General features: G+C 44.0%; 1 protein-coding gene and 1 pseudogene across 1 annotated transcript in view; both read right to left on the bottom strand.

The window, feature by feature from the left end:
• Window positions 1-13,034, bottom strand: part of LOC124377342 — a 43,110-nt pseudogene extending 30,076 nt beyond the window's left edge.
• Window positions 13,035-13,435: 401 nt separating this feature from the next.
• The window catches only part of LOC124377341 (ribonuclease inhibitor-like), a gene marked incomplete at its 3' end in the record, with an annotated part of 59,955 nt that continues 53,862 nt past the window's right edge, over window positions 13,436-19,528 (bottom strand). The window contains exons 10-11 of the mRNA XM_046836772.1: window positions 16,951-17,124; window positions 13,436-13,601 (exon numbers count right to left, since the gene is read on the bottom strand). Of these exons, the coding sequence (XP_046692728.1) occupies window positions 13,436-13,601; window positions 16,951-17,124 (340 nt within the window). The remainder of the gene's footprint in view (window positions 13,602-16,950; window positions 17,125-19,528) is intronic.

Raw genomic sequence — 19,528 nt, 5'->3', positions numbered from 1 at the left:
TAGAAAGTCACGCTAATGTAGTAAATAACGCTAATGTAGAAAATAATGCTAATGTAGTAAATAACACCTCTTCTTCTTCTTCTTCTTCTTTCGGCTGCTCCCATTAGGGGTCGCCACAGCGGATCATACGACCCTGTCAACTACATCTGCCTCTTTCACACCAACTACCTGCATGTCTTCCCTCACCACATCCATTAACCTCCTCCTTGGTCTTCCTCTTTTCCTCCTTCCTGGTGGCTACATCCTCAGCATTTTTCTACGAATATAACTCATGTCCTTTCTCTCTATAACTCATGTCCTTTCTCATGTCCAAACCATCTCAATCTCGCCTTTCTCACTTGTCTCGAAAAAACGTCCAACATGCGCTGTCTCCCTAATAAACTCATTTCTAATCTTGTCCATCCTCATCACTCCCAACGAAAACCTTAACATCTTCAACTCTGCTACCTCCAGCTCCACCTCCTATCTTTTACTCAATGCCACTGTCTCTAATCCATACAACATCGCAGGTCTTACCACAGTCCTATAAACTTTCCCTTTTATTCTTGCAGATACCCTACTATCACAAATCACTCCTGTCACTCTTCTCCACCCACTCCCTGCCTGCATTCTTTTCTTTACTTCCCTAACACACTTTCCATTACTTTGCACTGTTGACCCCAGGTACCTGAACACCTCCACCTTCTCCACCTCTTCTCCCTGCAACCGCACCACTCCACTGCCCTCCCTCTCATTTATGCACATGTACTCTGTCTTACTCTTACTGACTTTTATTTCTCTTCTCTCCAGCGTGTACCTCCACCTCTCCAGGCTCTACTCAACCTGCTCCCTACTCTTACCACAAATCACAATATCATCCACAAACATCATAGTCCAGGGAGACTCCTGTCTGACCTCGTCCGTCAACCTGTCCATCACCACTGCAAACAGAAAAGGGCTCAGAGCAGATCCTTGATGCAATCCAACCTTCACCTTCAACCAGTCTGTCGTTCCTACTGCACACTTCACTGCTGTCACACTCTCCTCATGTCATGAAACCATACTGTTGCTCACAGATGGTCACCTCTTCTCTCAGCCTGGCTTCCACTACTCTTTCCCATTACTTCGTGGTGTGACTGATCAACTTAATTCCCCTGTAGTTACTGCAGGTCTGTACATCTCACTTATGCTTAAAGAGCCATTCCTCAGGCATCCTCTCACCTTTCAGAATCTTGTTAAACAAACTGGTTAAAAACTTCACTGCCATCTCTTCTAAACATCTCCATGCTTCCACTGGTATGTCATCTGGTCCAACTGATTTTCCACTCTTCATCCTCTTAATGGCTTCTCTTACTTCCTCCTTACTAATCCTATCCACATCCTGCTTCACCAACTCCACATCATCCAAAATTCTCTTCCTCTGATTTTCCTCATTCATCAGCTGCTCAAAATACTCCCTCCATCTTCTCAACACACTTTCCTCACTAGTCAACACATTTCCTCTCGATACTTTATTGCTCTAACTTGCAACATCATTCCCAGCTCGGTTCCTCTGCCTGGCCAATCGGTACAAATCCTTTTCTCTTTCCTTAGTGTTCAACCTCTCATACAGCTCCTCGTATGTTTTTTTCTTGGCTTTTCTGTTTCGTTAACCTCTTTTCCCTTATGCTCTCCTGCATTTCCTCATTTCACCACCACATCTCTTTGTCTTCCTTTCTATTTCCAGATGTCACACCAAGTACTTTTCTAGCTGCCTCCTCATCACTCCTGCAGTAGTTTCCCAATCATCCAGCACCTCCTAACCACCACCGAGCCTCTGTCTGACCTCTTCCGTGACTGCACACTACACTCTTCCTCCTTCAGTTTCCACCATCTTATTCTCCTGTCAGTCTTCACTCTTCTGCTCTTCTTCTTCGCCTCCAAAACCATAAGATATACCTAAGATAAGATATACCTTTATTCGTCCCACAGTGGGGAAATTTCTCATTTCATCCTACAGACCACCATCCGATGCTGTCTAGCTACACTGTTCCCTGCCAACACTTTACAGTCTCCAATCTCCTTCAGGTTGCATCTCCTACATAGAACATTTATCCACCTGTGTGCACCTTCCTCCACTCTTATGGGTCACCCGATGATCCTCCTTCTTCTTAACATACGTATTCACCACTGCCATTTCCATCCTTTTAGCAAAATCTACCACCATCTGCCCTTCCACATTCCTCTCCTTTAGGCCATACCTACCCATCACCCCCTCAATACCTCTGTTCCCTTCACCTACATGCCCATTAAAGTCTGCCCCAATCACCAATCATTCTTTTCTAGGTACACCATCTACCACGTCATCTTATTCACTACAGAATCTTTCCTTCTCCTCCATCTCACAGCCGACTTGTGGAGCATAGGCACTGATGACATTTATCATCATCCCTTCAACTTCCACCTTCACGATCATCACCCTATCAGAAACTCTCTTCACCTCCACCACACTCTTACTGTACTCTTCCTTTAGAATCACCCCTACACCATTTCCCTTTCCATCCACACCATGATAAAACAGTTTAAACCCACCTCCAATGTTCCTGGTCTTACTCCCATTCCATGTGGTCTCCTGAACACACAACATATCTACCTTTCTCCTCTCCATCATATCAGCTACCTCTCTCCCTTTCCCAGTCATAGTACCAACATTTCAAGTACCATCCCGAACCTCCACTCTACTCCACTTGTCCTTTTCCTGCTGTCTCTGTAGACAACTTCCTCCTCTCCTTCTCCTCCTTCAGTCAACAGTAGCCCAATTTCCACCGGTACCCTGTCGGCTAACGATACCTGTGGTGGTCGTTGTTAACCCGGGTCTCGACCGATCCAGTATGAAATTCTTATTTGTGATCCGCATATTCGATTTGGCACATGTTTTACCTGACTATATATCACACTAATATAGTAAATAACGCTAATGTAGTAAATAATGCTGATATAGTAAATAACGCTAATGAAGTAAATAACGCAAATGTAGTAAATAACGCTGATATAGTAAATAATGCTAATGAAGTAAATAACGCTAATGTAGTAAATAACGCTAATGTAGTAAATACACTAATCATTAAATTAGTTTCAGTATTTATATAAAACAGATTATTACTCACTTCAGTGTCTGTAGTTTGTAACGTTTATCATCCTTCAGATCAGAAAGACACTTCACTCCTGAGTCTCCAACTTTATTCCCAGACAGATGCAGTTCTCTCAGGTGTGAGGGGTTTGATCTCAGAGCGGAAGCGAGAGCAGCACAGCCTTCATCTGATACTCCACAATTACACAACCTGCAGATACACAATGACACACACTTCACTCTCTCAGTTTTGACACATTTCACATCCTTTTTTATCTTTCCACCAGAGAGAAAGAGAGAGAGAGAGAGAGAGAGAAGAAGAAGAAGGGAGGGAGGGAGGCGGAGAGAGGAAGGAAGAGATGGAGGAGAGAGAGGTGAAGAGAGATTAGCAAACACTAACAAATTTAACAAATCCGAAAACACAATGACAATTCAGACAAACATGAACATTAAACTCATCACTGACCATCACACTCACATCACTGACCATCACAATCATCACTGACCATCAAACTCACATCACTGACATTGCACTCACATCACTGACCATCACACTCATTAATGATCATCACACTAATATCACTGACCATTACACTCATAACTGACCATCACATCACTGACATCACTGACATCACAGACCAACACACTCACATCACTGACCATTACACTAAGATCACACCCACATCACTGGTCATTACACTCACATCACTGAACAGTACCCTCATCACTAACCATCACACTCACATACCTGACCATCACACTCACATCACTGACCATCACATTCACATCACTGACATCACACCCACATTACTGACATCACACCATCACTGACCATAAGTCATCACTGACAATCACACCCACATCACTGACCATAACACTCATCACTGACCATCACACTCACATCACTGACCATCACACTTAGACCACTGACCATCAAACTAATCATTGACCATTACACTCACATCACTGACCATCACACTCATCAATGATCATCACATTCACATCACACTCACATCACTGACCATCTCACATCACTGTCATCACTGACCATCACATTCACATCACTGACATCACTGACGATCACACCCACATTACTGAACATCACACCCACATCACTGACCATAAGTCATCACTGACAATCACACCCACATCACTGACCATAACACTCATCACTGACCATCACCTCATCACTGACCATCACATCACACTCACATCACTGACCATCAAACTAATCATTGACCATTACACTCATCACTGACCATCACCATCACTGACCATCACATTCATCACTGACATCACATCACTGACCATCTCACTCATAACTGACCATCACGCTCACATCACTGACCATCTCACTTATCAATGACCATCACACTCACATCACTGACCATTATACTTATAACTGAACATCACACATCACTGACCATTACAGTCATCACTGACCATCACACCCACATCACTGACCATTACACTCATCACTGACCATTACAATCACCCCTGACCATCACACATCACTGACCATTACACTCACATCACTGACCATCACACTCACATCACTGACCATTACACTCACATCACTGATCATTACACTCATCACTGATCACACTCACATCACTGACCATTACATCATCACTGACCATCACACCACATCACTGACCATTACACTCACATCACTGACCATCCTCACATCACTGACCATCACACTCATCATTGAACATTACAATCACTTTCTGACCATCACACTCATCACTGACCATTATAACACTTAGATCACTGACCATCACCTCATCACTGACCATCACTGACCATCACTGACCATCACACTCAGATCACTGACCATCACACCATCACTGACCATCACCATCACTGACCATCACTCACTGACCATCACTGACCATCACACTCATCACTGACCATTACACTCATCACTGACATCACTGACCATCACCATCACACTCCATCACTGACCATCCTCATCACTGACCATCACCTCATCACTGACCATCACAATCATCACTGACCATCAAACTCACATCACTGACCATCACTGACCATCACACTCATTAATGATCATCACACTATCACTGACCATTACACTCACTGACCATCACCCACATCACTGACCATTCATCACTGACATCACAGACCATCACACTCATCACTGACCATTACAGTCATCACTGACATCACATCACACATCACTGATCACTGACCATCACATCACATCACTGACATCACATCACACCACATTACTGACCATCACACCATCACTGACCATCACAGTCATCACTGACATCACTGACATCACTGACCATAACACTCATCACTGACCATCACCTCACATCACTGACCATCACACTCACTGACCATCAAACTAATCATTGACCATCACACTCATCACTGACCATCACACTCATCACTGATCATCACACATCACACCATCACACTCACATCACTGACCATCACTCACTGACCATCACATTCATCACTGACCATCACCCACATCACTGACCATCTCACATCACTGACATCACTGACCATAAGTCATCACTGACATCACACATCACACTCACTGACCATCACACTCATCACTGACCATCACTCATCACTGACCATCACACTTAGACCACTGACAATCAAACTAATCATTGACCATTACACTCACATCACTGACCATCACTCATCACTGACCATCACACACATCACTGACATCACATCACATCACTGACCATCTCACATCACTGACCATCACACTCACATCACTGACCATCTCACATCACTGACCATCACACTCATCACTGACCATTACACTCATAACTGACCATCACACATCACTGACCATTACATCATCACTGACCATCACACCCACATCACTGACCATCACACTCATCACTGACATCACACATCACTGACCATCACATCACTGACCATTACACTCACATCACTGACCATCTCACATCACTGACCATCACACTCATCAATGACCATCACACTCATCACTGACCATTACATCATCACTGACATCACACATCACTGACCATTACATCATCACTGACCATCACACACATCACTGACATTGCACTCACATCACTGACCATCACACTCACACTGACCATCACACTCATCATTGACCATTACACTCACTGACCATCACACTCATTAATGATCATCACATTCACATCACTGACCATCACATCACTGACCATCACACTCAGATCACTGACCATCACACTCATCACTGACCATCACTCAACACTGACCATCACACTGACCATCACACTCATCATTGACCATTACACTCACATCACTGACCATTCATCACTGACATCACACTCATCACTGACCATCTCTCATCACTGACCATCACACTACATCACTGACCATCACATCACTGACCATCACACTCACATCACTGACCATCACATCACTGACCATCACACATCACACTCACTGACCATCACCCATCACTGACCATCACATCACATCACACTCACATCACTGATCACACTCATCACTGATCATTACACTCACATCACACCATCACACTCACATCACTGACATCACATCACTGACCATCACTCACATCACTGATCATTACACTCATCACTGACCATTACATCACTGACCATCACTGACCATCACTGACCATCACATCACTGACCATCACACCCACATCACTGACCATTACACTCATCACTGACCATCACTGACCATCTCACATCACTGACATCACACTCATCACTGACCATCACATCATCACTGACCATCAAACTAATCATTGACCATTACACTCACATCACTGACCATCACTCATCAATGATCATCACATTCACATCACATCACACTCACATCACTGACCATCTCACTCATAACTGACCATCACATTCATCACTGACATCACTGACCATCACACATCACTGACATCACTGACCATCACCATCACTCATCACTGACATCACACCCACATCACTGACCATAACACTCATCACTGACCATCACCTCATCACTGACCATCACACTTAGACCACTGACAATCAAACTAATCATTGACCATCACATCACTGACCATCACACTCACTGACCATCACATTCACATCACACTCACTGACCATCTCACTCACTGACCATCACTCATCAATGACCATCACACTCCATCACTGACCATCACTCATCACTGACCATTACACTCATCTGACCATCACACATCACTGACATCACTGACCATCACACATCACACATCACATCACACCATCACTGACCATCATCACTGACCATAAGTCATCACTGACCATAAGTCATCACTGACCATCTCATCACTGACCATCACACTCATCACTGACCATCACTCACTGACCATCACTCACATCACTGATCACTGACCATCACATCACCATCACACTCATCATTGACCATCACACTGATCACTGACCATCACATCACACTCATCTGACCATTACACTCATTACTGACCATCACCTCACATCACTGATCATTACACTCACATCACTGACCATCACACTCATCTGACCATCACACTCAGATCACTGACCATCACACTCAGATCACTGACCATCACACATCACTGACAATCACTCATCACTGACATCACTGACCATCAGACTCATCATTGACCATTACACATCACTGACCATCACATTCACATCACCATCACACTCATCACTGACCATCACCCATCACTGACCATCACCTCATCACTGACCATTACACTCAAATCACTGACCATACACTCAAATCACTGACCATTACACATCACTGACCATCACACCACATCACTGACCATTACACTCATCACTGACCATAACACTCATCACTGACCATCACACTCATAACTGACCATCACACTCATCACTGATCATTACACTCATCAATGACCATCACACTCATCACTGACCATCACACTCATCAATGACCATCACATCACACCATCACATCACTGACCATCTCACTTATCACTGACCATCACTCACATCACTGACCATCACATCATCACTGACCATCACCACATCACTGACCATTACACTCATCACTGACCATAACACTCATCACTGACCATCACTCACATCACTGACCATTACACCACATCACTGACCATCACACATCACTGACCATCTCACACATCACTGACCATCACCCATCACTGACCATCACTCATCACTGACCATCACTCATTACTGACCATTACACTCATCACTGACCATTACACCACATCACTGACCATCACACTCACTGACCATCACTGACCATCACTGACCATCAGACTCATCATTGACCATCACACTCATCACTGACCATCACACTCATCATTGACCATCACATCACATCACTGACATCACTGACCATTACACTCACATCACACCATTACACTCACATCACTGACATCACTGACATCACTGACCATTACTCATCACTGACCATCATCACTGACCATCACATTCACATCACTGACCATTACACTCATCACTGACCCTCACACTCACATCACTGACCGTCACACTCATCACTGATCACTGACCATCACACTCATCACTGACCATCACACATCACTGACCATCACATTCACATCACTGACATTACACTCACATCTGACCATCACACTCATCAATGATCATCACATCACATCACCATCACACTCACATCACACCATCACTGACCATCACTGATCATTACACTCATCACTGACCATCACACTCACATCACTGACCATCACATTCACATCACTGACCATCACCACATCACTGACCATTACACTCATCACTGACCATCACACTCATCAATGACCATCACACATCACTGACATCACACTCATCTGACCATCACACTCACATCACTGACCATCACACATCACTGACAACCACACTCATCACTGATCATTACACTCATCACTGACCATCTCACTTATCAATGACCATCACAGTCATCACTGACCATCACACTTATCACTGACCATCACAATCACATCACTGACCATCTCACTCATCAATGACCATCACTCATCACTGACCATCACACTCACATCACTGATCATTACACTCATCAATGACCATTACACTCATCTGACCATCACACTGACCATCACACTCATCTGACCATTACACTAACATCACACCCACATCACTGACCATTACACTCACATCACTGACATTACACTCATCACTAACCATCACACTTATCACTGACCATCTCATCACTGACCATCACTCATCACTGACCATTACACTCATCACTGACATTACACTCACATCACTGACCATCATCACTGACCATCACATCATCACTGACCATCACACTCATCACAGAATATCACTCATCACTGACCATCACTCACATCACTGACATTACACTCATCACTGACCATCACACACTCATCAATGATCATCACATTCACATCACACCATCACACTCATCAATGACCATTACACTCATCACTGACTGTCACACACTCGCATCACTGACCATCACCTCACATCACTGACATCACTGACCATCACACTCCATCACTGACCATCACACTCATCTGACCATCACACTCCATCACTGACCATCACCTCACATCACTGACCATCACTCATCACTAACCATCACTCATCACTGACATTACACTCACATCACTGACCATCACACTTATCACTGACCATTACACTCACCATCACACTCACATCAATGACCATCACACTCCATCACTGACCATTACAGTCATCACTGACCATCACACTGATCACTGACCATTACACTCACATCACTGACCATCACTCACATCACTGACATTACACTCATCACTGACCATCACATCACTGACCATTACACTCACATCACTGACCATCACACTCATCACAGACCAACACATTTCATCACTGACCATTCACTAACATCACACCATCACTGACCATTACACTCACATCACTGACAATCACTCATCACTGACCATCACTCACATCACTGACCATCTCACTCATCAATGACCATCACACTCACATCACTGACCATCACACTCATCACAGACCAACACTAATGACCATTACACTCATCACTGACCATTACACTAACATCACACCCACATCACTGACCATCACATTCACATCACTGACCATCCTCACATCACTGACCATCACACTCACATAACTGACCATCACACTGATCACTGACCATCTCTCATCACTGACCATCTCTCATCACTGACCATTACAGTCATCACTGACCATTACAGTCATCACTGACCATTACAGTCATCACTGACCATCCTCACATCACTGACATTACACTCATCACTGACCATCACACACTCTTTACTGACCATCACATTCACATCACTGACAATCACTCATCACTGACTGTCACACACTCGCATCACTGACCATCACATTCACATCACTGACCGTCACACTCATCACTGACCATTACAGTCATCACTGACCATTACAGTCATCACTGACCATCACACTTATCACTGACCATTACACTCATCAATGACCATTACACTCATCACTTACCATCACTCATCAATGACCATTACACTCATCACTGACTGTCACACTTACATCACTGACCATCTCTCATCACTGACCATCACTCATCAATGACCATTACACTCATCACTGACCATTACAGTCATCACTGACCATCACATCACTGACCATTACACTCACATCACTGACATTACACTCATCACTGACTGTCACACTTACATCACTGACTGTCACACTTACATCACTGACCATCACTCATCAATGATCATCACATTCACATCACTGACCATCACATCACTGACAATCACTCATCACTGACCATCACATCACTGACAATCACTCATCACTAACCATCACACTCATCAATGACCATCACACTCTCATCACTGACCATCTCTCATCACTGACCATTACACTCATCAATGACCATCACACTTATCACTGACCATCACTCAACACTGACCATCACACTCACATAACTGACCATTACACTAACATCACACCCACATCACTGACCATCACACTCACATAACTGACCATCACACTCTCATCACTGACCATTACAGTCATCACTGACCATCACTCAACACTGACCATCACACTCATCACTGACCATTACACTCATCACTGACCATCACACTTATCACTGACCATCACTCAACACTGACCATCACACTCAACACTGACCATCACTCAACACTGACCATCACACTCACATCACTGACCATCACACTCGCATCACTGACCATCACACTCATCACTGACCATCACACTCGCATCACTGACCATCACACACTCACATCACTGACCATCACACTCAACACTGACCATCACTCAACACTGACCATCACTCAACACTGACCATCACTCAACACTGACCATCACACTCACATCACTGACCATCACACTTATCACTGACCATCACACTCGCATCACTGACCATCACACTTATCACTGACCATCACACTTATCACTGACCATCACTCAACACTGACCATCACACTTATCACTGACCATCACTCAACACTGACCATCACTCAACACTGACCATCACACTCGCATCACTGACCATTACACTCATCACTGACCATCACACTTATCACTGACCATTACACTCATCACTGACCATCACACTCACATCACTGACCATCACACTCATCACTGACCATCACACTCATCACTGACCATCACACACTCACATCACTGACCATCACACTCATCACTGACCATCACTCAACACTGACCATCACACTCAACACTGACCATCACACTTATCACTGACCATCACACTTATCACTGACCATCACTCAACACTGACCTCCCACTGTGATCACTAAGCTCAGGGATGTATCTGTGCAGATGGATTCTGGACTTTCTCACCAACAGACCTCAATCTGTTATTGAGGGTTTTCAATCATCTGAATGGACACACTGTGTTCTGAAGGCACCTCACTTTCTCTGCTCAACTGTTCATGCCCAAATGCTGTTATTGAGTGTCTGTATAGCCTATAAACCAAACATCTTCATCAAGTATACGCCCAGATGACATAAAAACCTAACTAAATGAAATCCGTGGACACCCCAGGTTTGATCATTATAGTCTCTCCAGTGGATTTTAAATAGTGCATTACCTTAGCACAAAAGTAAAAGTTCCTCCTCAGAACATTGATGCTGAACCTAAAAGCTCTGCTTCAGTCTCACTATTAGAGAATGTGTGTTACTGAGGAGCAGGTCATGTGACTCTCAGAGATGATCTTACCTCAGTATCTCCAGTTTACAGTGAGGATTCTCCAGTACAGCAGAGAGACACTTCACTCCTGAGTCTCCTACTTTATTCCCAGTCAGATCCAGTTCTCTCAGGTGTGAGGGGTTTGATCTCAGAGCTGAAGCGAGAGCAGCACAGCCTTCATCTGATACTCCACAATCACACAACCTGCAGATACACAATGACACACACTTCACTCTCTCAGTTTCTACACATTCTGTGTGTTTTGGATGTGTGGATGGATGGATGATAGCAGAAATATAAACAATAGATTGTGTAAATGAGAGAATTCAGATAAATAAACTGAATATTGAAACGGTTTATTCAGTGACAAGAACAAGTCTGTTTCTTTAATGCAGTGTGTGTGTGTATATGAGAGAGAGAGAGAGAGAGAGAGAGAGAGACTGTGTGAGTGTGTGTGTGTATATGAGAGAGAGAGAGAGAGAGAGACTGTGTGAGTGTGTGTGTGTATATGAGAGAGAGAGAGAGAGAGAGAATGTGTGTTACTGAGGAGCAGGTCATGTGACTCTCAGAGATGATCTTACGTCAGAGACTCCAGTTTACAGTGAGGATTCTCCAGTACAGCAGAGAGAAACTTCACTCCTGAGTCTCCTACTTTATTCCCAGTCAGATCCAGTTCTCTCAGGTGTGAGGGGTTTGATCTCAGAGCTGAAGCGAGAGCAGCACAGCCTTCATCTGATACTCCACAATCACACAACCTGCAGATACACAATGACACACACTTCACTCTCTCAGTTTCTACACATTCTGTGTGTTTTGGATGTGTGGATGAATGGATGGATGATAGCAGAAATATAAACAATAGATTGTGTAAATGAGAGAATTCAGATAAATAAACTGAATATTGAAACGTTTTATTCATGACAAAAACAAGTCTGTTTCTTTAATGCAGTGTGTGTGTGTGGTCAATTAACACTAATTTAAACTAACAATCAAAAGTAAAAAACTAAAAGTATAAAGTTCCTCCTCAGAACATTGATGCTGAACCTAAAAGCTCTGCTTCAGTCTCACTATTAGAGAATGTGTGTTACTGAGGAGCAGGTCATGTGACTCTCAGAGATGATCTTACCTCAGTATCTCCAGTTTACAGTGAGGATTCTCCAGTACAGCAGAGAGACACTTCACTCCTGAGTCTCCTACTTTATTCCCAGTCAGATCCAGTTCTCTCAGGTGTGAGGGGTTTGATCTCAGAGCTGAAGCGAGAGCAGCACAGCCTTCATCTGATACTCCACAATCACACAACCTGCAGATACACAATGACACACACTTCACTCTCTCAGTTTCTACACATTCTGTGTGTTTTGGATGTGTGGATGGATGGATGATAGCAGAAATATAAACAATAGAATTCAGATAAATAAACTGAATATTGAAACGGTTTATTCAGTGACAAAAACAAGTCTGTTTCTTTTATGCAGTGTGTGTGTGTGTATATGAGAGAGAGAGAGACTGTGTGAGTGTGTGTGTGAGAGAGATAGTGTGTGTGTGTGTGTATCTCTGGGATGATCTCGGAGGTGACATAGAGCCGGAAGAGAACATACTTCCAAAGGGGTGCGTATTGAAAAAAGTTCACAGTGAGTCGAACTCTGCGCGCATTGGTATTTCCTCCTGAGAAGTGCTGAAGCGAGTCCCCGACCTTTTAGAGGCAATTGGTTGGGCTCCACATGACCTTTGATATTGCACAGTGAAAAACCGTCATTGGATGCATGACCAGCTTGGAGTGACTAGCATGATGTGGGACGCCTAGTGCATCACCCTACTATAGCTGGTAAGGCCATTGCCAGGCTACACACGAGCCTACTTGCAACGGGTACAGGTTCCCAGTCTATTAAAAGCTCCTTGCAACGGGTGAATGCGGAGGCTCCAACTCACATTCATTGGCATATAAAATCAGGCTGCCTGCACAGGGCTCTGCAACGGGTTGACGTGCCATTGTAAAACTTCCCTAAAAGCCTCCTCCCACCACCCCCAGCCTTGCAATCTGATGTGTGATCGCAAAGTTGCGCTGGAGCAACTAAGAAACTGTGTCTCCTACACACATCTTTAAATCAAGGACATTCTGCCGTGTTTTCACCATCTGGAGCTGAAGACATTGGGCTATTAGAGGTGCTAACCTGCTAAGTTAATGTGTAAGATTTTCCGGGTCAGCTCACCATACATGAGCGAATGGAGGAGACGGATCTTGAGGATATACGCACCGCAATCACTGGTAAGTTTCAGATCCCAAATAAATCGCCCTTAGGGACGAGCTTTTAACAGGGCTGCACCTTATTCCCAGCAAAATACGGTCCCACCCCTATAGACTCTACATTCCTGAGGACGGGACAAAAGCCGTTTATTCTGTTTCTTTCCTTCACGGATGTACCAGACTATACAAAAAAAAGCTACAAAAGGGAAGGAAAAAGTTCCCTGTTGGTATGTATTTCCATGGACGAGCAAAAAACTTCGATTTGTAAGACGCAGTTAGGTTGAGGGGTGTATTAGACAAACTATACCGTTAAAGTTTTGAAGCTGAAGATGGAGAAAAGCATGGGCAGAAATACTACATCTGAAATACTCATAACACGAATAATCGCTGTTTCTATTTTTAGGCAATCTACTCCGCAGTTTGATATAACCTCTGAAACGGTTTATATGTTGGGAACATTTGCAGCCACTGTACATTCAGTGGTTTTACTATAGTGTAAATATAGAGAATGGGTGTAATTGTGGCTGTAGTTTTATTGGATGGATTTGAGATTCATATAGATCACAGGATTAGCATTAACGATAGTGACCCTTAAGACATCATTATTCGGGGAAGGGAAGGTAGTTCTTGTAGGTCATCAGTTTTATTTAATGTTAATGCTCAGGAGCTAGTGTGTGTGTGCAAGATGACAGGAGTTTAAAGTACCTCCTTGAAGAGTATGGATAACTCCTTAAGACCATTGAATGGCTGACAAATGGGTTTCAGGTGGGACAGGATCCATGTTGATAAGGTCTAGATACAGGTGTGGATGGGAGACATGAAGTACAATGTCGTTGTACCAGCGTGATGGCTTGAAAGTTTCACATTAGCTTTCATCGGTAGAGTACAGTGCTGTAACTGAGTCAAGGCAAGGTGCAAAGTGTTATTCCTTATTCTAGATAGTTGAGGGCGAAAACTGTCGACACAGTGGAGGCTTACGCAAACTTAACGGGTATGGGATGTGAGTCTCACTGGTATGATAACGGCTGTGTGCCAATGTACCGTGTTATACTCACCAATGACACTATATGAGCTATCGGCGATCTTATAGAAAGTCAAGAAATTATATTACTAGGTTACGGAATGTGGTAGAGGTAGTGGTAGGAAGTGGTAGGACGAGACGGTGTACCTATGATGATCCAGCTGGGGCAACTTTAATGTATGGCATGTATGGTAATTAGGAATGTCTGTAAGGGCCTACATAGTGGCTTTTAGCTATATGAACTTTAAGTGATAAAGCTGATGTTGCGGTGGTATCTTAATACAGGAATGGCCTTTAGGACAGGAATGGATGGAAAGCTGTAGGTCAATGGTCCTTGAATCATGAGAGTTAGGTGGTCCACTAAAAGGGGGATAGTGTAGCAATTGAGAGATTCGAGGGTACTTCCTCCAAAACTTGCGTCAGACTAGAGGACCTTGATTGGAGGACCCAGATAATTACCTCCACTTTCCTTGTTTGGAAAAGCTGCCTGAGTCGATAGGGTGACCTACTTTTAGCTCACCAGGTTTCCACCCGCCTTTCAGAACAGGTTGATAGAAAGGTCAGGTGCGAGTAGGTGCAGCGCACTGGACCTTCGCTCTGTAACCCTTGTATTCCAATCGATGTTTAACTTGGTCGTAGGAGTGGATGCAGGAACATTCGTGGAGACCTAAGTTTCACAGGAATGCAGGTAAGGTGGGTATAATCTGGCACACTCTATGTGAGTACGGGACCTCAGTGGCAACACTATAGTAAGTGTGCTTTGAGTTTTGGCCTGATCGGTTGGTGAGGAAAGTTTTAGCAGGTTTCCCCTTAAGATGACGTTATAATAATTGGATAAATAATAAACTGTGTCTGGACGATGGGTATGGTACAAGGTAGGCGAATAACGTGATAAGATGCACGTGGAATGTCTGGAGAAATTTATTAGCTCTCAGTGACAAGGGAAGTAGAGGGTTCAATTCTCGAGACAGTAACTTTTATCCAAACAGGAGGGAATGCGCCTTGGGGTTGGTGAAGAGGTGAAGAATAGACCCCAGGAGCAATGTTTCGGATTTTTCATGCGTGGGAATACCGAAATGTGACCGCGTGACTTCAAGGGAGGCAGTTAGGTGATGCATTTAGTAGGGGTGTGTCATCAATGAAAAGTACATGTGGTTATGGATGGGGTGTCGATGTGTGGATGTTCCTTTTTGGATGGAAACAATTGTCATGTGTATGGTAAATCAACACATTTAAACTAACAATCAAAAGTAAAAAAATAAAACTATAAAGTTCCTCCTCAGAACATTGATGTTGAACCTAAAAGCTCTGCTTCAGTCTCACTATTAGAGAATGTGTGTTACTGAGGAGCAGGTCATGTGACTCTCAGAGAGATGATCTTACCCCAGTATCTCCAGTTTACAGTGAGGATTCTCCAGTACAGCAGAGAGACACTTCACTCCTGAGTCTCCTACTTTATTCCTAGACAGATCCAGTTCTATCAGGTGTGAGGGGTTTGATCTCAGAGCTGAAGCGAGAGCAGCACAGCCTTCATCTGATACTCCACAATCACACAACCTGCAGATACACAATGACACACTTCACTCTCTCAGTTTCTACACATTACACATCCTGTGTGTTTTGAAATGTGCTGGATGGATGAATGGATGGATGGATGGATGAATGGATGGATGGATGGATGGATGGATGGATGGATGGATGATAGCAGAAGTATAAACAATAGATTGTGTAAATGAGAGAACTCAAATAAATAAACTGAATATTGAACGGTTTATTCAATGACAAGAACAAGTCTGTTTCTTGTATGCAGTGTGTGTGTGTGTGTGTGTGTGTGTGTGTGTGTTAGAGAGAGATAGAGAGAGAGAAGAGAATATGTGTAGTGTGTGTGCTAGTGTATGTGTGTGTTAATGTGTGTGCGTGTGTGTGTGTGTGTGTGTGTGTGTGTGTGTGAAAAAGTAAAAGTAATAATAAATAAATTCTATGAATCAAATCAAATCAAATTTTATTCATCAAATACACATACATACAAAGTCGACATGCAGTGAAATGCTTTATCGACGGTCCAGCAAGAGAATAGGGTGGGGAGAAAAAAGCAGATAAATAAAGTATAAAACTATATAAAATAAAATATAAGGTATAAAGGATATATAAAGATATGTATGTAAACAAAGAGAAAAATGTATATACAAAGAAAATTCTTATGGCAGCAGACAGTGAAACAGTAAACAATGTACCAAAGTGTAAACAATAAACAATTTTAGTGGTGGGTTGTCCATAAAGTGTCCGTGTGCAGTTTGGTGTGGTGTAAGGGTCCGTAAGTGTCCGTCTGCGGTATAAAGTGACCATAAAGTGTCCGTGTGCAGAATGGTGTGGTATAAAATAAATAAATATAAAGTGCACTTTGCTGTGCAAGTCCGGAGTTTAAATTGACGTGGTGCGAGAGGTGAGGTATGTACAACGAATGGCCTGCGGGAAGAAGCTCCTCCTCATTCTCTCGGTGTTCGCTTTCAGGGAGCCAAGCGTTTCCTGACGCAACAAAGAGTCCATTGTTGGGATAGCTGAGGTCCTTTACAATCTTCCTGGCTCTGGTCCGGCACTGTGTGCTGTAGATGTCCTGCAGGTCAGGAGCTCGGTGTGGATGGTGCGTTCAGCTGAGCGCACCACCCTCTGGAGGGCTCGTCTGTCCTGCATGGTGCTACCTGTCAGAACTCAATGGTGCAGGTGTAGAAGTCTTAAGCACCTGAGAGGGTAGTTTAAAGTCCCTTAAGCGTCTCAGATGGTACAGACGCTGCCGGGCCTTCTTCACCAGGGTGTTAGTGTGACAGGACCAAGACAGGTCCTGTGTGATGTGAACACCAAGTACGAAACTGTCCACTCTTTCCACTGGAGTCCCGCAGATGTTTAGCAGCTCCCGCTTTGTGCTGAAGTCCACGATCAACTCCTTAGTTTTGCTGACGTTCAGGAGAAGGTTGTTCCTGGCACCATCTCTCCAGGTTTTAACCTTCTGTAGGTAGGCCGTCTCGTCGTTGTTGTTGATCAGGCCCACCACACCAGTGTCGTCAGCAAACTTGATGATGGTGGTGGCGTTGGATGTGGCCACACATCATATGTGTACAGCGAGTACAGCAGGGGGCTCAGAACACAACCCTGGGGAGCTCCAGTGCTGAGGGTGAGGGTGGATGAGGTGTGTTTTTCCACCCGTACGGCTTGTGGTCTGTCTGTCAGGAAGTTAGAGATCCATTGACACAGCGGCTGGCTGAGTTCCAGGACCTCCAACTTAGAAGTGAGTGTGGAGGGAATTATGGTGTTAAATGCTGAACTGTAGTCCACGCACAACACCTTTGCATAATTCCCATTTCTTTGGTCCCGGTGGCTCATCGTGGTGTGGAGAAGATGTGCAATTGCGTCCTCAGTCGGTACGGTTCTGACGGTACGCAAACTGTAATGGGTCCAGTGTGTCTGGTAGTGATGCATTGATGAAGTCTCTGACCAGTCTCTCGAAGCACTTCATCACTACTGAGGTCAAGGCTACAGGGTGGTAGTCATTGAGGCAGGCGGGCTGGGGTTTCTTCGGGACAGGAACAATGGTGGACTGTTTAAAACATGAGGGGACAACAGACTGTTCCAGTGAGAGGTTGAATATCTTAGTGAACACCGGTGCTAGCTGGTCAGCGCAGGCTTTCAGAACCATACCTGTGATGCCATCTGGTCCTGCTGCCTTCCTGGTATTCACTCTCATGATTGCCCTCCTCACGTCATGCTCCGAGATGGTGAATGTGTTTACCTCTCCGGCTCTGTTAACCAATGAAAGTCAGACATTGCTTTTCAACCATGCTTCAATGGAATTATTAAAAATACTCATGGAACTCATGGAACAGGCCTGGACAAAATTATAGTACCCTAACCCAATATTTTGTTGCACAACCTTTTGAGGCAATCACTGGAATCAGACGATTCCTGT

The sequence above is a fragment of the Silurus meridionalis genome, chromosome 23, assembly GCF_014805685.1.
Source record: "Silurus meridionalis isolate SWU-2019-XX chromosome 23, ASM1480568v1, whole genome shotgun sequence".
Taxonomy (NCBI): Eukaryota; Metazoa; Chordata; class Actinopteri; order Siluriformes; family Siluridae; genus Silurus; species Silurus meridionalis.
Note: the sequence above shows the minus strand (reverse complement) of the source record. Positions and strands in the feature narration are given on the sequence as shown.